Here is a 23,582-nt window from a genome sequence, read left to right on the forward strand (position 1 = left end):
CAGGATGAAAATGAGCCAATGTTGTCCAAACACAAGGAATTTTCCAACAGCCCCTGAAAGAGTATGTAGTTTTTCTTAGCTGTATTTTTTGGGTGTAACTGACTGTTGACATAATTGTGCACCTGTTGTTGCCTAAATTATGCCCACAAGACTGTAAGGTTTATAAGCAGCAAAAGGAAAACAGGAGTAAGAGTGGAACTGAACAAATTTGGTTCCTTAAATACATGCGGAAAATTTCTTCCAGTCGTCCTTCTATCTCCCTGTCCTATAAAAGTTAGGTTTTACTGTGTGGCAAATTCCACAGGTCTGAAGCTACTGAAAACCGCAAGAGTGCTTTCGTTGTGGGGCTCTGCTGTATTCATTCTCTATGACAGTGTAAGCACCAAAAATAAGCTGAAGCGTTTATATAGAAGAGTTTATTCTTTTTTGCTTGTGCTGCAGATGCCTGAATTTGCTCACTCTGCAAAAGCTACCAAAAAAAAAAAAAAAGAAAGAAAGAAAGAAAGAAAAAATTACTAAAAATGGAAGAAGCCAGGCAAAAGTCTGACTTGTTCTACCTCAGCAGCAGCGATGCCAGCAAGAGCTTCTGCAGCAGAGATACCTGTCCGGGGACAAGATAGTTCCTGTGCTGAATTCCTGCTCCCAGAGTTCTCTTCTCTGTTAGTCCGGCAGAGCACAGTTTTGTTAATGGTTGGGTCAGGGTGCTCATTATCTTTGTGAAAAATGGCTGGGCAGACAGTCTGGGAGATAGATGCTGCCTAATTTGTTAAGGGCTTTTTAAAGATAAATGGCCTTGAAGTGGGTTTGTTTTCAAACAAATAGCCAGTAGAGTACCCAGAGCAGTGGCAAAGTGAGCTCTCATCAGCTTTTCCTCAGTGATGGATGCTGCATATTCTATCTGCTGATGCAGTCTTTGCCATCAGAAGTCCCAATTTATTAATAGCTTTTAGGGCAATGAGTGTAAATTACTGCAGTCCAATTTTATTACTGTTTTACATCTACTGAGGACTGAACCCTTTATGCAGCTTCATATTAACTCAGTAAGCACCATTACAATATTGACATTTAGGCTTGTTTGGGTAGCATTAATCATAGCATTTTATCATACCTTAATTGCAGTTTTTTGAAATAACTGGAGTGTTACTTTTTCTAAAAAATAATAGAAAAAACTAATTTATATTTCTTCACTTTGGCAACTCATGACTGTGCTTAAAAAAAACAACAACAAAAAAAAAGAGCCCCCCTAATTAGATGTGCTGAGGGCATCTACTCCTTTCCTCCTTTGCATCAACTCAACAAATAGAATCAGCTGTTTATACAGACCTCATTGGGAGCGCTTGGATTTATGAAAATAGACCTCTGAAATCTTAGTATGGATATCCTTGTCCTCAAAAAGATTTCTTAATATATAGTAAGAGTCCACTTGATATGTAAAAAAAGCTAAAAATCTACTGTTTTTCCATATACTAATATATGGAAACCTAATAAGGTTTAAAACAAACACAGGAATGCCTTTTGTGATTTGCCTGCAGGAGTAGGTTTACAGTGTCCGTGTCTATTTGTATTATCGTATCAGTGAAATAACCTCTTATGTTTGCTGGCTCTTTCAGTGGAGGGCATCACTGGATGATTATGTTTAATATAAGGAGTTGGCAGCCTTTCTCACTTAACTATCATTAGCAGATCTGCTGCTGAGGTCCCATTTTGTGAGGCAGCTGGAAATTGGTACTTAGTTTGAATGTATTGTTTTCCACCTTTATCTCCAAGTTCAAGGACAAGGCAAAACTGTTTGGACTAAGCAAAGAGAGGTTTTGCCCACCTCTGTCTTTATTTACTTGGTCTTCTGACCCCTCCACTGTTTTCTAAGTGAATTTGCTGTTGGCTTCTTCCCTATTATGTGATATGCATGGAATAAATAGAGGTGTGGAGCGTATTGCAAAGATGCAAGCGTGGAACTTGTGGGAAGGTATTTGACTAAAGTTCAACCATGTAGATGTTTTACCAAAGTGAAAATGATCTAGGCCTTCAATAGGGTATCTCTTGGTATTTACCAAGGAGGCCCATGCTGTTGCCTCCAATTACAAGTCAGCAAACTAATGCACAAAGTAGATCTGTAGAGAAGCTCAGATGACTTGGAAGATGAGAGGCAGAATAATGGTGCTCCAGTCTCCTAATCCTTACTTTATTCAGCCATTCGACATTTTAAAATTTTATTGCCTTCTCCCCAGTCCCCCTCTCCAAGATGTTCCTACACCTTCATTAGTTTTGCCACATGTATTTTTTCCCTTGAAATGTCACACCTTCAGTGGTAGCCTCATTCTGCCTCCTGCTATACTAGATATGTTCAAAAGCCCGTCTAATGATAGAGGTGGGGGGTTTTGTTGTTGTTTTTTCATTTGTTTTTTGCAATTACAGTGACTGCGCATGACCAAATAACCAAATAGTACTTCATTAACCTGACTGCCTAAGGATATCAAGCTGTAGGGGAAACCTGTGTTCCTGTATGATAGGCAAGATAATTAGCAAGTGAAATAGTGTAAATCCCAACACAAGCAATCCTAATAAATTAAAGGGGTTATATTTATTCTTTGATACTAAAGTCTGAGATATTTTGAATTCTCTTCTTTTAAGACTTTTATATTTGTAAGTTTATTTTTGTCCCTCACAGTGGACATATTTTTAGGGCAGAATTCTTTAGAAAAGAGCCTGCTCAGTCTGTGGGAGCAGTTTAGATTGCTGGTAAATCCAGTGAGATTTTTAGTCTTTGTTATCACCAAGATAACAGGCTAAAGTTCACTTTCACCTTTACTGTCTTTGATTACTGTCTTGGGCATGGCCTTTTAGTCTGTGTCTGTACAGCATCTACCACAGCGGAGTCTCAGACGATGATTAGAGCTTCTTGGTGATATGAAAGTGTAGGAACAGAAACCACTGATGTCAGCAGGAATTCTGCAGCCACTGGGAGAAAGAACTATGGAACCCAGGATAGAGACAACTTAATTCTGAGGCGGCTACARCCTCCCCTGTTAATAGAGGCTAGGACTAAGCTAATATCAATAAATGTCGTACCCAGACTCCAGCAACAAGCGGGAGATTAAACAAGTCAACTATATAGATGAGGGGTTGTGTCGAAGATGGCCTTCAGTGGATAACAATCTCTTCTAAATTAAAAGGTTTTGCTGGAAGCCTATCAAGTAAAAGGTATCTAATGAAGCTCTGGCAGCTTCTCCATCTGAAAACGATGAAACCTAAGAAGCAAGGAAATTAGTGAATTTGCTGCAAGGTTCTTGGACTAAAATTAATWACGGAAAAAGCAAAATACAGAAAATAAGGGAGGGAAAAATCGATATTCTTGCTAATAAGAATCAACATTTCTCTTACAGGAAACCTGAAGTTTTGCCTTCTTATTCTGAACCAGCCTTTCAACAAAGGTCATTTTCATTGTCTGTGGAGCAAAGGTAATAATAACTTAAATATATATCTTCATTTGCTTATTTACTTAGCTGATACTCAGCTAATCGACTTCATGGCTGTTGAATTGCAGTGTAGCAATTTTGTCTAACTAGTACAACCTTCCAGTCAGGGTGTGAATCGGCAGAATATGTCTCGTGTTGCTGAATGCAGCAAATGAGCTGATTATGCAAATTCTGCATCTCTGCATCCCTTACGTCAGTAGGAACTTTATGAACTGATCTGTGTTAGAGCCTGTAGCTTTTCAGAGGCATCTTAGGAATGATCGTTGTTTTGCTGACAAAGTGCAGTAGATCAATGGTGCATTTATGAGTTTGGAGGAGAGCATTCCTTTAAAGGTCATCAGTGAAATGTGTTAATTTTAATCAAAATAAAACGAACCGTGCAGATACTGTGTTGTGAAAGCAGTGGGAATTTGTGTGCGTGTCAGAAATAWGCAAATCAGATTTCACTACCCCTTTGTTAATATGCGCAGTGCTGATCATCTCTGGTATGATAGCTGCAGATTTACTGACATTTTGTGGAGATGTATAAATCTTTGCAGGCTTGGAGCTATTAAATCCTCCAGTGCAGAAATGTAGTTCTTCAGAAGCTTTCTGATAAACCACGGGAACTGCCTCTAACTTATTACCAGGCTTGGAACCTTGCAGAGAGATTCCTGTTAACTGACTGGGGCAGATACAGCTATTTAATTTCACCATAGGCCTAAGAGTTGGCAGGGGGTGGCTTTACAGTTAAAAGGAATTGGAGTAAAAGATGAAGTGGGGATGAAGGCTGTATTCACATCATCTAATTCCAGCAAACGTGAAGTAGGTACCTCCACAGTCACAGGAGAGAGAAAAGGAAGGAGAGGCTTCTATAAGGCAATCCAAAACATCTAAACTAGCACTGTACCCCAAATACCCTCTTTTTTACTTGCAACATCAGCAAGAAGTGCTCAACTGAAGGGCTGTAGATGTGTTTTCCACATACGATTTTAAGTATATTTTGATTTAAAAATGTTTGATGAGATTATATACTTTGCATTAAATATTGAAGAGAAGAATGATAAGTATCTTGATCTTATTTCTCTGTTCCACCTTTTCTATGTTTTGAGGTCAGAGGTTAGAAAACAGAAAGCAAACCAGACACATGCCCAGTTGCAGAACTGCAGTTGCAGTACCTTGCATGTGTTGCTTTTATTCTGTGCTCTGATACATCAGACTTTTTTTGTCTGTCCTTTCAAATTTTAAGTCTTTCTCTTGCAATCAAATCTGCAGGCTGACTCTTGGGGCATGGTGTGCTTCTTACTGTAACACTAATGGGCCTTTAAGTGTACTGCTTCAGTGAAGGGTTGGAATAAAAAGCTGAATACAATCGAGTAGAAGTAGAATGTCTTGATTGAGACTACCACAGTCGGTTCCTATCCTCCAAGCATAACTGCAAAGAAAAGAATTACAGATGCTTTAGATGGCTTTTCAAAGCATTTGTGCGATTTAGGAGCAGAAGACCTGTTTACGCCAGAAGGACTTGTGCTAGCAGATTACTTAAAGATATAGATGAAAATTTTCTGTTCAAGCATGATGATAGAAAAAGATGCTGACACAGTGAATCTGAAATGTTTTTCTTGAAATTCAGTTTCAGTATTTATCAGCTCTGAATCCAAGACAAGGCTCTGGCAGCATTTGACTGACATTCTTAGTGGACTGCTATAGGTAATTGGCAATCTTGTGGCTCCTGGACCCTGGCTCTGGAGGAGTCTCTGCAGGCAGCCAGTTGCAGGACTAGGAGACCATGGGGTTTTTGTGAATTAGAAGAAATTATGAAAGAACAAAGAAGCCTCAGAAACAGTATTTACTGATTTGTTGTATTTCCTTGAGATCTCATAAAAATTCTGTTCTATGTAAGTAGTCAGAAGGAAATGATTGAACTGTTGATCCACAGAGTGTTGTCAGCTACACAAACCAGGGGAGAAGGGARAGAGAAGTGCTCAGAAAAAAGGAACTGGAAAATATTTGACTGACTTCTTTAAGTACAGCAATCTTGGGTGTTACACTGGGTAGAGAATGCTGAGACAGAGGTGTTATTTTCAAGTAGGTTGTGTCTTCCTGTGAAAATAACTTGTTTTATTAGCCCTGTCACTTTAGAATCAAGTAAGAATGAAGGTGTGATGTTATATGTCTTGAGTTTTAAAAAATCACATGGTTAAGTGCAGCCATTCTAGGCTAAAATCATCCAAAGTGTAACTTCTCTTGACCTGAAGAAAAAGTGGTTGTAGCTAATTAGCCTTTGTTTTAGTATAGACTTGTATGAAAACTATTTTTAGTGACATACTTTGCAGAGAACTATTTCAAGCTGTGCAAGTTTGCATAAACTTCCTTTCCTCTGCTTTGTGAAGGACACCAAAATCTGATTTCTTCCCTTATAGGGGGCAATTAGCAGCTTTTACTACTCTCACCATGCGAGCAAGCCAAGTTATAACAGTAAGGTAGTGTAAGCTAAAGACTACCACGATTTTTTTCCTACCTTCTGTTACTGCACCTTTAGTCACGCCATATACTGTCTTTGGCTTGACTACAGTCATTACTTCATTGCTGACTACTATATTCATTACTGTTGTACCAAAGGACCTGCCCAGAGTACTTTTTTTGTCATAGGTACAGCCGTATAGAATTGGACAGTCCTGTCCTAAAGGCAGGATGAGTGAAAGGTTGAAGAGGGGTTATTATACATAAGCTGAATGAGGGATAATGCTGCTAGTTCAGTGAGAGGATGTTATGGGTTGAGTGTGGTAGGAAGGGGATAAACCAAATAGAAAGAGAAATTGCAGAGGGTAGATCACTGAAGGGGCATACATGATGGGAAAACATCTCAGTGTAAGTGAGGCTGATATAAAAGAGACTGAATATGGAAAGGTGAGGTGGAGGCAGAGGATTGGGAACAGACTAGCAATAAGCACAAGACAAGGAACATCAGTCTAATCCATCAAAAAGACTTTGAATTTTTAAAGGTCTTTGATTTAGCTCTTCCTAAAGCCAGTCCTACCAGTGGAGATGTATGGCTTTCCTCACAATTCTTATCCAATCTATAGAAAATGCATGGAAGAGACTGTGTCTTGCTTTTCTCAGACRCGTATTTCTGGGTCCAGGTGATTGTTATAAGGAAGACTTGACCTAGTGGGGCCTTACTTACCCTGTCATGCACCATTAACTCCTGCGTGTATTTTTAATGATATTTAGCTCCTGGTCTCATTCCTGTTTTCCAAAAAATTGGTAAGGAAGAAGTCCAATTTACATCAGTCTCTAGTGCTGCTTTGCAAGTGGTTTGAAATGTAAATATATCTTCAACAGAATTGAAGGTCTGAGACTGTTTCTATGTTAGGTTACAAGAGCTAGAAAGCCCAGGTTTTAGAGGTTGAAAACAATAAATACTTTCTGCAGAGTAAATGAAAGTTCCTGAGCTTTTAATTCAGGTCTTTAAAATCTCTTTAACATTCATTTATGCCAAGAATTTCAGCCATGGCTAGCAACTGTGCTTTGTTTTTTTGATGCCTCCATAGTGAAGTACCAGGAAAGAGGCAGAATTATTGCAGTGCTAAAAAAGCACCTGTGTAAAATATCTCAAGTTCAGCATCTGAAAATTGTTTCTTATTTCTGAAAACATTGCCCTTACAAGCTGTAGTACTCAAATAATCCAGAATTGTCTGCATGTTCTCACTTGATGGTAGCATGCTAAATGGCTTTGTGTTGTAGGATATTTCCCTTTCTTAGAATGTTGACACCAAGAGCCATAAAGAGCAACTGAAAAACAAGGTGGTTGTTTAACGTCAGAGCAATATGCAGTGTTTCACAGCAAACTGATGAAGTTTCCATTCAGTGCTGTATTTCTGGGAATGGCAGGCTTGCTGTTAAATAACATCTTTAGATTTGCCAGTGGAGAAAGATATATTGCAGTAGAATTTTTCCTTAGGTTGCCTTTAACCTCCGGCTGAGTGTTCTTATGTCTATAGATTTACTGATAAATGCACTTGCAAGATTAAAGTATTGGTTAATCCAGGCCTGCTTGGCTGAAGAGGATGGCTGTTGCAGGTGTGCCTTATAGTAGGAAAGCGTGTTTGTGGGTGGGTATTCTTCAGTTCTTGCTACTGTAGTGTCAGGTTATCCACTGTGCCTTTCTCAAAAGAATTGTAATTTCTTCCTGAAAATAAAGGCTGTCCCAGAAAGTTGCAAATCAGACCAAATAGGTTACTACTAAATATTCCTGGCTGGTGTACAAGAATAAACTACCAACATCCTTTTGGAATGGGTTGACTGAATCGTGACTTACGGGATGCATATTTAGTGTTGGATAAGCAGATGGGAAGGAAAGCTGACGCTATCAGTCCCCTCTGTGTTAAAAGTCTCAAGACTGGGCTGTGAAAATGCCTGTTCTTAAAGAGTACTTCCCTTAGTATTCTTTTCCATGGAGCATTCCTTTTATTTAAGGAATTTGCGGTCTAGCTATGTCTCCTTATTATGCTGCCCTACCAGCCACTTCCATGTAGGCGTGATCAGTAGACATTTTATGACACTTTGTAGATAACCGACAAGAAGAAACTCCAGAAAGAGGAAAACTTGTGGCTTACTTTAGGGATATCAGCTCTAGATTTTTAGGGGTCTGTATATTAAGAGAGCAGAAAGCTGCCTTTTATGGCATGGGTAGGATACCCAAGTCTGAACTTGTGTTAGATTGTCTTCATTTATATAATATATTTTTTAGGCTACGTCTTTTATGTTTGCTCATCCATAAATTGGGTTTTGTCAGATTTCCATCACTATTAATACCACTTTTTCAACTATCAAAATTACTGTTGGATTTTAGAAGGTATTTCGAATGTGAGGTCAAGATCAGCCTCCTGTTTGGTGATAACGCTGCTAATTGAGTGGATTGTTAGCACCTGGAGGTGACTGTGTATTACAAAATACTTCCTTTTCTTGGGTCATCAAGTAAGGAAAGCTGCTAATGTGTATCAGGAATTTCAGTCACCTGTCTTTGAATGCCACATGTTCTTCTGTCTATGCATGTTATGTTCTAAGTGTTTTTATCTGCAGTGTAGATGGTGACTGTTTTTTTGAATGGCTTCTGTTGAGGTCCAAGAGCTGTGAATAAGGACAAATAAGATATAAATGCAAGTGGCTAGAACAGTTTGAATGTCTTGGGGCAGAGAACAGAGTATTGCAGTTTAACAGCAGGAGGGAAATATCCTTGCTTCTCTGGTACCATTTTTTGTTCTCTGTGATTGATACCTTTTTCTGCACTGTCTGAGTGTCTTTACCGGTTGAACTCACCTAAGCTTCTGGAATTATTGGTGTATACATCCATTCAGTTGCCTTCTTACTTGTCTGCAATGAACTTGCCTTGTTGGCATATGCTGCACTTTTCTCACCTTTTATTTTCATCATTTCTAGTTGAACTTACTTGTAATATATCTCAAATTTGTACTAGACCTAGAATTGGCAGCTGGCATAAAACTTGAGTGAATTTAGAGCAGCTACTATTAATAAATAGGAACATGTTCATAAAAATGGTGATTGGGATGTCGCATGGACGTGTATGCTTTATTGCAGTTTCCAGCAGGCATCCAGACTAGCAGTAACTCTTAGTACTGGCCTCAGCTAAACTATTTTCTTCTCCCCAGAGTAATATTAGGTACCTGATAAGTCAATAATAAAGTTCATTTTTCCAAATTTAAATCAAAACAGGAATATAATTTCTAGTTTGCATTTAGAAGCTTGAATTTGCTGTTCTGTACCACTTGCTGTAGATTTAAACAACATTTTCGTACTGTGGAATGCCTGATGTTGGACTACATGCAGTGAGTTAATTTTCTTTAACTACAGGAGTCTGAGAGGAGTTATTTCAAGTGTTCTTGAGGGTAGGGGATCTAGCATATACTTTAGAAGCTAGAAAATCTGGCCGTGCTTACGGCTGGCTAGCATTGTATAAACCTGGAAACAAAATAGTAGTATCTGTATCTGAGCATGCAGCAGTTTCCACTTGCTCTGATTTTAGGCAGAGAGTTTCTGGACCGAGCTTTGCCCATGACTCAGTGGATAACCTTCTACCATTTTTTTTTTTCAGTTTTTCTCTAAACTAGAGGTTTACAGTTCTCTTCACAAAACTAAACTTAAAACTCCATAGATATGGTAAACATCTCCCAGTGTAGCATGTATATTGTTAGTGCCTTTCTGGTTTGGAAGTGAGTGTCTTGAGAGCTAGCCAAATTAAGTGGACAGAAAGGTAGATCTCACTGATTTTTGAAGGTTTTTAGTTAAGTCATTGGTAAAGCTGAGCTTGGTCTTCCAGGCCTTTTCAAGTCCCTTTATTTTATAGTAGGAGCTGTGATAGAATGAGGTCTTTAAATAAAATTGGATATATGAGACTTCTCACTTTTTGTCTTTCAATTCTCTGCAAATTCAACAACAGGAAATTCTGAGATCTAGAAGTAAATTTTGTTTAATGGATTTGAGTTTTTTTTTTTTTAATGAAAAAATGGGTAATTAAAATCCCCTTTGAGATTCTTTGAAAAGCTAAATCCCACTGAGCTGAAGTTCAGAGTAACAGAACAATAGAGAATTACTTTGAAGTACTTGTGAAAAGCATAACATATAATTACAGCAGAAGAAAGACATGGGAGGTTATTACAGTGCTTTTTTTCTATGGACCAAGGATGCAAATCCCATTAGAGAACTTCTATTGTCAAAAGTTTTGCTATATAGAAGCCTTTGATAGCATCATGCTGCATATCCTGTTGCTATGATGCTTCCCAGAGGACAGTTGAAAGAAGGAGCTTTGGAAAATATTATCAAGAGGATGCTTTAGAGCACCCGAGTAAAAATGAAGGCACAGGGCAATAGAAAAATGATCATTAATAGCTCATTTTGTCAGTGCTTCAACAGCAGAAATAGTTCTGGGAATGAACCCAAGGACTAGGGGTGAGCACATGAAGTTTGCATTAGTAAGTCTTGTGACAGAAAAGAGAGGATTCTTAACCCCATAAAATAAACAGTTGGAGTTTCACTATCTCAAACTGCACAATGAAAAGTGTTTAAAAGGAGATGTTCTTTGGGAGTCGCTACAGGGCAAAAGGATTATTTTCACAGTTAGAGCTTAGTGAAGATCCACTACTAGGCTGAAAATGCAAGGTCTTGTGGAAGTTTGAAGTTATCTTCAACTTCTTGGGTTATCTTGGGTTGTTGAAGACAGCTTCTTCCCACTGACTGCAGTGGCCCTTGGATCAAACCATTGTTTTTGTCTTCTTCCTTTTTCTTATTCCTTACTTTCTTAGAGCAGACAGACAAACAAACAAAAATCCCGTACTGATACAAGCACCTTTCCATTAGTCTTTGCCTGATGATTTTATTTCAAATGATTATTGCTTTTTAGAAATGGATCTCCTCTTTTTAGTTTACCTAAATCTAGTTATGTTTCCAATCTTTGAATTTTAAGATTTTTGATTACTTTATTACTGTGATTGTAATAATGAGCAACTCAGCCAGTTGAACAGTTTATCTCTTGTGTGATAGTTGAGACTATCAAAATATTTATTGGGTATTTGATTGATGGAATGTGCATCCTTCACTGTCTTCAGTGTCTGAAGGGACATCAGTTAGCTGTGAACATGGATGTTGGAAGGCTAATTTTCTCATCTGAATGGTTTACATATTTGTTTGAAGTCTCTAGAATAAAACTTTGCCTTGCATAAGCTCCATAAGTAAAGTAAATATCATACTGTGAATGTTCAGGAAATTATTTGTGGCCTGCCTTCTGCTCATCCACATTTATCGAGTATTAAGACAGAACTTCAAATTCATATGAATGTGAAAATAGTTAACTTTCCAGTGCCACTCATTATCATTGTTCTGTTGTGCAGGTAGGGTGTTTTGTTAGATTATAGCAATACATATATGTGGTATTAAAAGCAGTATATGCACCTACATTTTGAAAACAGCATAGTGATTTTTTTGTGTTATTGATTGGATAGTCAACCACACAACCTACCATATGAAGGGTTAATTCTAAAATGACTGATTGACTTGTGTCAGAGCTGTCAAAGGCAGCTTTCTCCATGACCCTTTCTGTTCTTTAACTGCCTTCTGTATCATCAATACTTCTAAATTTGTTTAATGGATTTTTATGATATGTTTTCCTAGAGGCTGTCTGTGTGAGACTCATGAACATGTGTTTTGTTTGAGTTTAGAATTACAAAAAACTTTCTAGCATTGTTGTTTATTTTTGGACCAAGACCAGAAATTCAAAAATAAGAAAGGGTGCATTGACATCCTAAGATTTTTTTTTTTTTCGCTTTGTCAAAAATACATGTTCATATATGAGATAGAGTATGGATGTCCAGCTGTTGACCTTTTGCATATTAGAGCACAGTGGCATATTGATTGGGGATTTTTGGTCTTGTTTTGTCTTGACTGTAGGAAAGATTTGCTTGTGTAAATGGATGAAGCCTTATTAACTTTGATGCTGTTTCACGTTTTTACACCAGCCAAAAATCTAGTGCGTAGCAATGGAGCCAGCTGCATGGCTATTCACCTCTTTTCTCCCACAAGTCAACAGTTCTGTACCTACTAGAATGAAGACAGACATGATACGCGGCAACCTAACTTCAGTTTCATTTGCAGGGAGTCACACTGAAGCAGAAAGAACAATTTATCATTGGTTTCCCATTCTGGAAAATTCCACTGACCTCAGAAACAGCAGGGACAACATAAAATTATTAGAAGATTTTATTATTACCTTCTATTATTGGAAGTTTTATGACTAAGAGCCTGATGTAAAGGCTTCTGATGTCAATACTTCTTCAATTACTTTGAATTAATTTGGCTTAGACCTTCATAACAGTTTTTCTTTAGAGAGTGCCTGCGCCTGTTTTCACAGAAATGAAGTTTACCATTAAGCCACATGTCATAGGTAATGTGTCATTGGTAGTACAAGAGTGAATGTTAATTCAGTGTAAGCCAAATTAGCACTGAAGTAATTTGATGCTGTAGAGTGTAGAATTTAGACGCAATATCCTATYGGAATTTCTTTTTAAAAATTCTGCCTCTTTTTAGCTTCAGATTCTCAGTACTTGCATTCAGAGCCCAAGGTCTGGCTTCCTTGCTTTTCTGTTTCTAGCAGTATGAGCTGTTCAACAAGTGAAAAAAAATTTTGCTCATCTTTGAACTTGCACTTTTCCTTTAACCTTAGTAGTATTACATCTGTCAAGCACTTTGCATTAACCTCTAGCTTGCTGCAGTCCCTACTGTTAATTTAGTTTTGTGTTTGTGTGGTAAAGGAGGGTATGAATCATCAGTATCCAGGTTACACTGGATAGCAGAGCCCAGAACATCCCTCTTGAAATGTCGATTTTGCTCTAAGAGGAACAAGAAACTGATTTGACTGTGCAAATCTTGGAAGAGGCCCCAGATATTTTAAAATGAGTGAAACAGAGTCCCAGAACTCACTTAAACTACAAGACTTGGCAATATTAGTGGCTTTAGAGAGAATTTACGTTGTAAGATTCAATCAGAATGATTTAAAATTAATTTGAGGGTAAGCCAGTGCTGCACTTAAGTAATCAATGTGGACTTCTATACAGAATTTTGAACAAGTTATTTAGCCTGAATAAAGGTTAAGTTTCAGCAAAACTTGTGTTTTTCTTGTCATATTTACTATAGTCAGGTAGTAAATGTTTACTACAAGTCACGTTTCTACACTGCTAAGGTGGACAACACATTTGAAGTCCGTTGAGTTTGGCAGCAGAAATACTGGGTACTGTGTAAAAGACTACAACATCTAGCCTCCAAAAAGAAGCTCCTCCAAAAGAAGAGGCTTTTATTACCTTGGATGCCCAAATTGACATCTTAAATAGGTTCTAGATTTCAGGGGGCAGTGACCCTGTCTCTCAAATTCATCCTAATCTCCGCTTTTCTCGCCCACGGCTGGGAGAGAAGCTGAGCACTGAGGAGCTCAGGTACTCAGTCATGCAGCACTTTTTTATAACTTGGCCTGTGTTTCATCTTGATTTAAAACCACTGAAAACATTGAATGGTTGAACAGTCCACTTACTGTCTTGACAGCTAATGCAAGATTAAGGGAATGAGAATTATACTTCCTGTTCCTAGGAGGATAAATACTAAGTTCTTTATTCCTTTGGCAGAGCACGTCTGCAAATAAACCCTTACCAAGTAGCAATAGAGTATACTTTCTCAGTCTGTAAAACCAATGAATTTAAGAATTTTAGAAATCAGGAAAAGAATTTACTAGGTAGGTGTACATCATAGGAGAAGTACTGAAGTGATCTCTTTCTAATTTACATAGTCTTTCTTATCTCAGTTTAAGAAAGGATTGCTACTGTTTTTTTCCAAGAGATAATGAGGCTGAATGATGGAATTGGTGTTCATTTTGTAAGGTGTGGAAAAGAGTATTCCAGTATTGCATGTGATAGGTACCAAATCCTGAGGAGTCTCTGTGGTCATTCAGGTTTGGGCCTTTTTCCTGATTAAAAAAAAAAAAAAGAGAGAGAGAGAGAGAGATGTGAAGTAACTAAAGATCCAGAGAGTGATTTTTGGTGAGGTTTCTAGAGAAGGTGGTTAACATCAGCAAATAGTCCTCAAGAAATCACAGCATTTGGTCCTTACTGGATGAATTGACCTGAGGCTGCCATCTTCTTTTAGCTGAGCTACGTAAGCATTTTGATAAATGCATGCAAAATTGTTATGTGACCTGAAAAGGCATATTTAAATTGCCAAAAGGTTTCAGACTATCAGCAGAAGCTTCTGTCCCTTAGATAAGATGATGATAAGCTCACTAAGAACTCTGGGCCCACTGGAAGCTCTAGTTTGTAGAAGAGTCTGGTTTTCAGTTCTGTTTGGCACTGTGAGGCATTGCTGTTGCAGCTGATTTCAAGGGCAGCTTCAGCTTAAAAAAGTAGTTTTGTTAACAGTGGAATCTTAATGCTTTCCTTAATGGTGAGGCTTCGCTGAAGTCTAATATGAAGTGATTTGCTTAGCTTTTGGGTTTACTCTTCTCTGTCTACCTGCCTGTGTCTCATGGTCAGAGAAAGTTTGTATCTGGAAGATTGTGTCCCTCAGTCCAATTTGTTTGAAAGTGGATAACTGATTCAAAAGGTAAAGTGGGAAAACAGTGAACAAATACATGAGCAGTAAGAGAGAGAGGAATGCACTCAAGTATACGCGGTATTGCTGTAGAATTTGTATTTCCTTGGGAAACCAAAATAGGTCAGGCAAAGGGATTAGAACTGATTTTAGTTCCTGAGAATATCAACATTTATGGAGGCAGACTAGTTCTTCCAATCTGTCTGTACATTGTCCTTGATGTTGTTGTAATATAAATAAATGTAATATTAATCTTTTTGCTGAAGCTGAATTCTTTTTTTTCTTTTTTCTTTTTTCTTTTTTTCTTTTCTTTTTTTTTTTTTTTTGGATCTGCATTTCCTTCTGCTTCCTGAAAGAGAAGGCATAAGTGGATGAAGCACAGTAAATGTCCAATAAAAGTCATACTGACAAGGTTTTAAGTCACATTTGCCCCATTCACTACAGTGTGCCTTAATTGTATCTTATTTAACTGTGTACATTTAGCTGGAGTTTCTTAGATTAGGGTTGGTGTTTTCCTCTTCAGTAAGTGGAAAGAGAGAAGGAACATCTCCAAAACATAACTTAATGCACCTAAGATCTGCCCTATCTCCTGGCTGTCCACAGCTTCTAAAGGTAGTAGGTATCTAAAGTTGAGTGTGGAGAGGTGAACAGCAGCCCAGATGTGAGGGTGTCTCTTCTCAATCTGTTTCCTTGGCTAGTTTACTGCAAAAAAACAAAAGCCAAGTGAATGATGTATAGACACCTGGTGTCTATAGCTAATTTCTATTTGGTCTCAGCTTTATCTGTCTTCTACTTCAGGCCCTCTGTTTCCCACTACCCTCTCAAACCTTCGTTTTCTATTTAGCAACAGTGGAAGCACAAGGTGGTTAAGAACCAGAAACTAAAAAACAATCATCTGATTTTGAACTTGTCTTGGCTGTCTTTTTCATTGACCACCTCTTTTTTTCTAGGCCTATGCATCTTTGTCACAGAGCAGTACTCTCATTAGAACTTTCTAAAACCCAGATACATATTAACAAGGCATCTGAAGATGAACTTTTATCTGGGAGGGAGGTTTCTAATGCTCTTGGCAGCGATGTGTGAAGTTTGCTTTCCTCAGTGTATTTAGGATCAGGTTAGTATTTAAGCTTACTTCCAAAGTATGCATTTAATTTTACTGCTTTTTCTTTAGATCTATAGTTTTGAGTGAGCATTAGTGCACCGGTCATATTTCATTCAGTGATTATAATGCTTGATATCCTTTGTATTCACCTTCTATAAATGCTTTGGCAGCAGAACTGACTATGCAAAAATGTGGAATAAAGGGTAGAAATAATAAATGCACTATCAATTTGGCTGATGCAGTTCTGCATTTTAAGTTTTGTTTGCAACCTGCTGTTCATCTCTGGTAGTTTAGATATACATATAGAGTGTCCTTTTTCAGTAGTGCAGTACAATAGGTAAGCTATAGTGTTATTCGAGTAATAAATCTTTACTAAAAGAGGTTCCTCTCTTACATTGCCAGCACATGCTGCTGCTGCTGTTCTCATTTAGATATTAAATTTAGAGATGTTCAGAATCTGTTGAAGTTTGCTGCAAGTCATAGCAATTTTTTTTTTTTTTTTTTAACAAGTGTGCTGTCTTAGTGAGTCCTTCTGGGACTGCTTAAAATAACATGAATAACTGCACATTGAACCTCGGTCCCTGCTGGCACAATAGCGTCACATTGTCTAGGGCACTTCTTTATCATGGCAATGCAGTATCATGTAGTTGGTAACCTATCTCACTAACCATAAAAGTAGAGCAAAAMGATCTTGAAGACACTTTTGGGTAACAAATTTGATTTAGATTTTCGGTGTCTAGTTTGATTATAGTAAATAAGTATCCAGTTCATACCCAGCTTTAGAATAATGCCACAATCATTGCTTGCAAACTGAATGCAGTGCTAAAGCGAGACTGTATGAGGTTTTGTTTGGGATGGCTGGGAGGTATTTTTAAGCCTGCTGATTTAATTTTTATTCCTAGTTTATTTGTGTAACTTTACCTAGCATTGTAATATAAAAGAAGAATACTGTGATTTCCTGTGAGTTAGTTTGCTTATTTGAAGTAACATCAGGCTTAACAGTGTATGCCTTTTCCTTCATAGATAGAGTTGTTGAGCCTCTAACAGAGAAACATGTATGGACTTTTTTTTTTTTTTTTAATTGAGACTGGAAGACCACGGTAAATGATTAGGTAGGAGAGAGAAGTATAGTTAATGCACTAATAGCCGTTGCTTATGGCTGGGTTCAATGACTTCATGCTGAATTCTGCAGAGTTGTAGAGGGTGGTAAGAAACAACGCTATAGTTGGAAACAAAATCATTCTGATACAGGCTGGAGAGTTTCCAGCTTTGTTTTGGGAAACTATGTGCATTTTCCCTTTGCACTTTTCCTTCGTACAGAGAGGTCAGAAGTCCTTTCAGTCTCTGCTCCCTAGGTAGTTGCAGTGATTTCATTTTCCTAGGACCATTTAATTGCTGTTGACCTTGCCCCAGGGAGTCTGGAGAAAGTAGGATACAAAAGTGGGACACAGACAAAATTGCATCAGGGCACTGACTTCTTCCCTGATGTCTCTGAGAAAGAACGTTTCCTCTTGGTTCAACCATGAATGACCACTCTCTGGCCGCATGTTTCTACACAAGGTGTCTTCAAGAGGTTTTTCTTGATGTAGAGGTATTGCTAGTTCTCGTATGATACCTCATTTTCTGTATGGGAAACACTTCCAGAATCAGAAGTGCGTTTAAAATCATACTGCAAGTACATTCCCTATTTGTGATGTTTCTGAGATGCTGAATGTTACCAGACCTTGAGAGAAACAGCAGAAAGGAGCATAATCACAGCTAAGTTTCTAATGTGTCCTTAGCAACCAGTATAGCAATGCAATGAATGTTAAACCGTTCACTCAGTATTGGAAATATGGTGCTAAAATAAATGAATTGTTCCTGAATTTATCTAGCTGATATCATCAGCTAGAACTGAGAAGTAATTACTCATTTACTTGTATTATAATAACTGTTATTTCAGAATGTTATTTCATTCTATTGGTAGTCCAGTAGCATAGACTTAGACAACTTAGAAAAGGCATTCTGCATCCATCCTGAGAGTAAGAGAGAAGCTGGGTGAGAAGTTGGCACACTGTATTTTTGTGGGGAGTATATGCCATATCTGAGCATTCTGAGAGAAACATGCAGGTAGTAATAAACCCAAACATGAATAAGGATAAGCAATGCTTTTTCAAAGGAGCCTGGAGAAGTTTTGTCTCCAAATGCCATTTAAAACTGACAAGTCTCGTTGCCTTCAGTGCTTTGGACAATCTTACCTAAATCATGTAAAAATGCATGTTCATCTAACGGAGACTTCCTGACTATATTTTTCCTCATTAACAAATGAAAATTGGGGAAAGATGATTCCACTATGCTAAGATGTGAGTATTCCTAACGAGAAACTCTTACGTTTGTGTATGGTGGCTGCTGAGAACTATTCAAGAGTAATGCTTATCATAGTTTATGCCTCCAAGACTCACATGGATGCTTTGGGTATGATAAGGCAAGAGGCCAAAGGCCTTCAGCAACTGCGAAAGTTGCGTATGGCTATGCAACAGCACACACTAATGGTGCCATCTTATTTTTGTGTGTAATTTATTAATATTTAGAGAGCAGTGGTAGATAAATCTTCATTGAATTCTCTATGGCAAAACATTGTAAAGAGCTGAAAATGCATAATCCAAGCCTTCTTATATTGCTGCAATGAAACGCTGAAACCATTCCCATCTTTCCTGCGACTTCGTTAAATCTTGACTCAACGCCTGTCTCCTTAAAGCATGATGGAATTTGTGTGATGAGTTGGCATGGCGTTCAGGCTGGTAGATTGCATAGGAGAGTAAGAGACAAACCTACAAGCTAGCCAATTGTTAAGTTTTAACAAAAAAGCCCAGACAAACCCAAAACAATACTTGCACAAGTAACACTTCACAGAAGTAATTATTCTTTGAAATAATGTAATACAATGAATTCCAAATGTTGAGAGCTACTTTTCAATCTCAACTTTTTATCTGCAAACTTTCTGTTGGAGTTTAATCTATTAAAAGTTTCAAATGAGTGTGAATTCCAGTTCATTCATTGCTCACTGGTATTATTTAGTGTGTAAGATGTGTGAAATGGATTGTATTGGTGCACTTGAAGATTAATCCTCTGCTTATGCGCAGAATGTTCAGAGGATACTGGATGTCCTGGAAGTGCAAGCTGTCACACTTGCCTTGTCAAAGTCTCTAATGTCAGACCTTTAGAAATGCAGGCAAAGTTGATACTTTGAGCTGCAAATAAATTACAGTTGTCTCATTCAGAATCTTAATGCTTATTATTATTATTAGATTCATGGGGAAGTAAACAATAAACTCATGAATAATACCAAGACACTTATTCAGATGCCTTATATCATTATTTTTATGGGCAGTTACAGACACTTAAGGCAGAAATCCTGATCATATCGGACTCAAAAGGAGTTGTTTTATTGACTTTAGTCAGAATTTCAGAAAGGAAATAATTGTTCCCTCTTCTACATTTGTTGTCCTTGCTAATAGACTCCACTGCATTGCAATGGTCACTTTTGGCCTCATGACTATAAGGAGATGACTTTAAATCTAGGCAAGTGTTGACCTTCCCTCATGAAAAGAAGTGAGGAGTTTCCAGGAAAACAAACTGTCTGTACTGAGTGAATAAGACACTTTCTTTCCTCTCACCCCCCACCATTCAAAAATACTATCAGGGAAACCTGATATTGGCAGCTGCCTCAGCTGTTTCACATTCTTTATCTGAAAGTTACATTTTATAAGKAGCTCATAAAAAAGTGATAAATTCTAATTTGCTAAGAACCATCTGGCTAATGGATTGCTTCAGAACTATTTATAATAGCAGCTATCTGTGTAATTAACAGTTATAAAACAGTGGTTATGCCTATAAGATGCATATTACCATTGTTTAGTAACCCTTCATACTGGATGTTTGGCTCTATTCTGAAGTCCAGTACAGATTCAGTTTTAAGAAAGCATAATATGAATTACAAATTTTAAATACCATCTTTTTTAACTGCGCTGTGGCCTCAATAATTTGCTCCCTTCTACCATACATTGTCTTGGAAGGCTTTCTACCTTGACTGTAAGCCTAATTGTTGATGTTGTCTCTTAAATTCAGAACTTGATGAAGGGGTTCTGTGATACCTGCCTGAGTTTGGTTGGCCTGAACAGTATGTTTCTATTCAGACCATATGAGTGCAAACCCCATTTTCCATCCAATGGAGAGGACACGCATATTATGAAGAGAGAAATATGGAGAGATATGTACACATGCCGTTTTGTTCTGATGTCTCTTTTGAGTTCAGGTGGCTGAGACTGAGTTTCAGATAGAATTGGGCTGGCTTTCAACAGTTCCAGTGCCACCCCTGCTGCTTATTCTGGCCCGTACTTGCAATCCTCAGAGACTAAAATGACAAAACTGAACACAAATTTAGTATGAGGAGCTATCACAGAGTTGCTAGTGAATAATAMGATGAGTGTGAGGAGCAGTCATTGTGCATGCTCGTTCAGTAGCACCTCTTCCGAGATACCTGCCAAACCAATCCAGTTCTGTATCTTTTTTTTTTTTTTTCACTTTCAGATATTCTCCCGGAGCTCAGCTACTTTCATAGCTTTATAAAGAAAACAGAAAGGATGCAACAGTGTGGAGGTTCTTTACGTCTTTCTCAGTAGAACTCAAACTAATGTCTAAGAGGGTAAACACTACACCATCTGTGCCTCTTTCTTTGTGGCTCTCAAAGGTCTATGGAGACAACATTTTGAAGTGTTTCTTTAAAAGTCCCCAAACAAACCAGTAGAATAAAAAATCTTAGTTGATCTTGTGTGGAAGGAAAAGGACTGCAAGTGCTCAGCAATTTCAGAGAAGCTGGCAGGAATTTCTAATGTAACTGAAAGTGTCTGAGTGACAAATTGGTAATAAAAATGTCGCTAATTAGACTATAGCAGAATCTTGATAATCAAAACTACTTGGGTGAGACTAAATATATTCAGATGACTGGGAGCTCAGATAATGGGAATTAGCTAAAAAGAAGGCAAGCTGGTAGCTTGTTGCAAAAAGAAGCTTAGAGATGGTAGGTATTTTGAATAAACAGAGCCTAACATAGTTTTCAGAATGCTGTGCAAAACTGGTAATGGAGGAACATCTGGATCAGACAGAGGAGGAAGAAGAAGTTGTCAATTACCTCAGTGCTCTCCAACACTTTATCGGTTTAAGAATTTTAAATAATAGAGAAACAGGAGCTCCCTTGAATGAAGGAGGCAGACACAGTGCTAGCACTTCTTTCTTCATTTTTATTTAGATAAATCATCATGGAAAAGCCTGCTTAAACTCTCTAAATTCACATCCTTCCTACTAAATGGATTCTTTGTACTAAAGAGGCCTCTCAGTTCTCCTCTTTTGCCAGCAGCATTTTGATACCTTTTGGAGCTAAGAGGATGCTGTGGAAGTTCTTGACATAGGATGTGGGATGTCAATAGGAATTGAGTCTGCTGCAAGATAGATTACCTCTTTAAGAGGGTTAGGGCTAGCTCATTTCCTTGGTTAACCAGTTAACTCGTGGTAGGAACTGGTGACACACATTCTAGGGAAAGGGAGGAAAAACTGGAGAGTTTTCTTTATCCTTACAGTAGCTACTTTAATAAGTGCAGTTCAGTAGAAAATAGGCTGAAGAATGCTAGGATTGCTCCTTGCAAGAGGATGGAAGTTTGAAAAAAAGGGAACTGGATGCCCTTAAAAGGAAGGAGTAACCCAGTGTTAACATCAGCCTTCATTCTTGAAGTCTTTAAGCATGAGCTTTTAGATTCACTGGTTGGTAAGTTGAACTGACTTACAGGAATGCTGTGATCCTTTAAATTGTTTTTTCTGCTGGTTCTAATGCTGTATTTATGTCATTCTTGCTAGCCTTTCTCAAGTGGAATTATGGGAGAAATAATACATTAAATACCTAGTTCAGTATTTTCATGTGTAGTGGACTTATGGTAGGAGATGACACAGGCCTTTTTGTATGGTTAAAAACTGGGAAATAGGGTTATAGACCATAGGGGATAAATTAACTCAACTGTGCATAAAAAAGATGCCTCCAAAGAAACCTTACTCTATTTTGAAAACAAAAATTTTCTTTATATATGTTTATTGCTGATCTTGCCATGTCACAGTGCAGATAGAATAAGCACAAATGTGTTTTTTCACAAGCACATTTGTTTTTTTCAATTTAATATTGTAATTAATGTGATGTGAGGTTACTGAGGTATCTCTTGTATGGTGCAGTAGAGTMATTTGTCACGACGACAAACACAGAAACACTAGTCTAGTTGTTCTTGAAAACACCATTTTCCAATACCACTTTACTGAGAAAAGGTCGTGTAGCCCTGTTTGAGACACATGCATTAGCTTTCCAGGGGTCCTTTATAGTTAAACCAAGGGTAGACATGTTCTCAAGGTGATCTGGAACACCTACACTAAAGTCTCAATCTGAATCATGCGCTTGAGTAGCCTCCTACCTTGTCCCTGTGGTTATTATACAGAGATGTTCGGATCAGTTAGGAGGATTGAATCAGGGCCTATAGTCCTGTTTGTACCTTTAATCTCCTGGACATTTCCAAACACAGTTGCTTTCTGCTTGCCTTCAAGATGGCACGTAGAGGCTTGTCAGAGCATCCATTTTCTGAYATCCCCCACATGCCCTCACCAGAGAGCTTGGCTGGGTTTCTGAAGGTGTAGCCATTCCTTGGAAAGGGCCTCTGGGCAACCACAGACTGTGGGGAATGAACACAGCCCATTTCTTCACGTTCTGCTTCAGGAATAGTTACTGCCTGGATATTTCAGACTTCTCCCTGGAGCTCCTTGCAATCACTCACCAAGTGTTTACTCGCAAATTGGTATAATGCTTGAGCAGCCAAGGGCTGCTTACAACCGAGATGGCTGTGACTTCTGTTTAAGGTCAGAATCTCATACCTTAATTGATAATAGGGGAACAAGATGTAAGTCATATTTAAGTGGACTTATCAGGTATGTGTCAGCTTTTCAATTAGGTAGTATCTTCAAAATCACTATGTCAGTGCTGGGGACCAGTATTTATTGTTGTAGGTGCCTGTTTTATTCCAACTTTAAGGCATTGCTTACAGCTTCTGGAAAAAAGGCATAGACTTGTCTCCAAAAATAAGCAAGTTTCCATAGGGAAATCACAGGCAGACTAATTGGGCTTCTAGTTATCTTGCTGCAATATATGCTGCTTCTTTATGCAACCATAATTATTCAYAAATTTGTGTCTGTCTTACATCCATGATGAAGGAAGCATGTGTAGGGTATTATTTCTGTGCCTACACTAACTCAGTAAAATGTTAAATTAGCTTGTCTGATGCTGTTAGACGGAAGTCATTTTGCACTTTGGGGAAAACAGTGCTGTAGGTTGTGAAGGACAGGCTGGGTGAGTTAAGGGTTGATCAAAGCCCAAAGACTGCTGTGAGCTAATACATGAACTATGTATTTCAGTTTCCCTTTTGTACCAGCGTTGCAATTAAAGAATCAGTTGTGGTTTTCTTGGCAGCTGCTTGGACTGCTTCACCAGTTTGTGAGTGGGCCCACTTTTATCCTAGTAAATTGACTCTTATGCAGGTATTTAAAATAACACCTCAGATTACTGCATAGGTAACAAATGTTTCAGTAAAAGGTATGCCCTGGAAAGCACAAAAGCTTTTCTATACATCATTTTAAAGAATACAGTAATTCCCTGGAAATTCTGAACTTAAAAAATAATATATTAACCTAAAAAGTTGATGGTGCTCTGAGCCCAATGATAAGAAATGGTATATAGAGTATATATTTTCCATCTTCATCTTTCCTTCATCTTTAAGAGATGCGTCCACAAACAATCAAAACATTTGTTTCTCATT

The 23,582-nt window shown here is 38.0% G+C and overlaps 1 protein-coding gene across 7 annotated transcripts in view; it reads left to right on the top strand.

The window, feature by feature from the left end:
- Positions 1 to 23,582, top strand: part of TPK1 (thiamin pyrophosphokinase 1) — a 308,411-nt gene that overhangs the window by 54,450 nt on the left and 230,379 nt on the right. For 6 of the 7 annotated variants that reach the window (XM_085320245.1, XM_085320246.1, XM_085320247.1 and 3 more), the window contains one exon: positions 3,384 to 3,458. The exons of the other annotated variant lie outside the window; for it this stretch is intronic. In XM_085320245.1, the coding sequence (XP_085176371.1) occupies positions 3,384 to 3,458 (75 nt within the window). The remainder of the gene's footprint in view (positions 1 to 3,383; positions 3,459 to 23,582) is intronic. 7 annotated transcript variants of the gene reach the window in all.

Source organism: Rhea americana, unplaced genomic scaffold (assembly GCF_003343005.1).
Source record: "Rhea americana isolate MKP2758 unplaced genomic scaffold, rheAme1 scaffold_62, whole genome shotgun sequence".
NCBI classification, from domain to species: Eukaryota; Metazoa; Chordata; class Aves; order Rheiformes; family Rheidae; genus Rhea; species Rhea americana.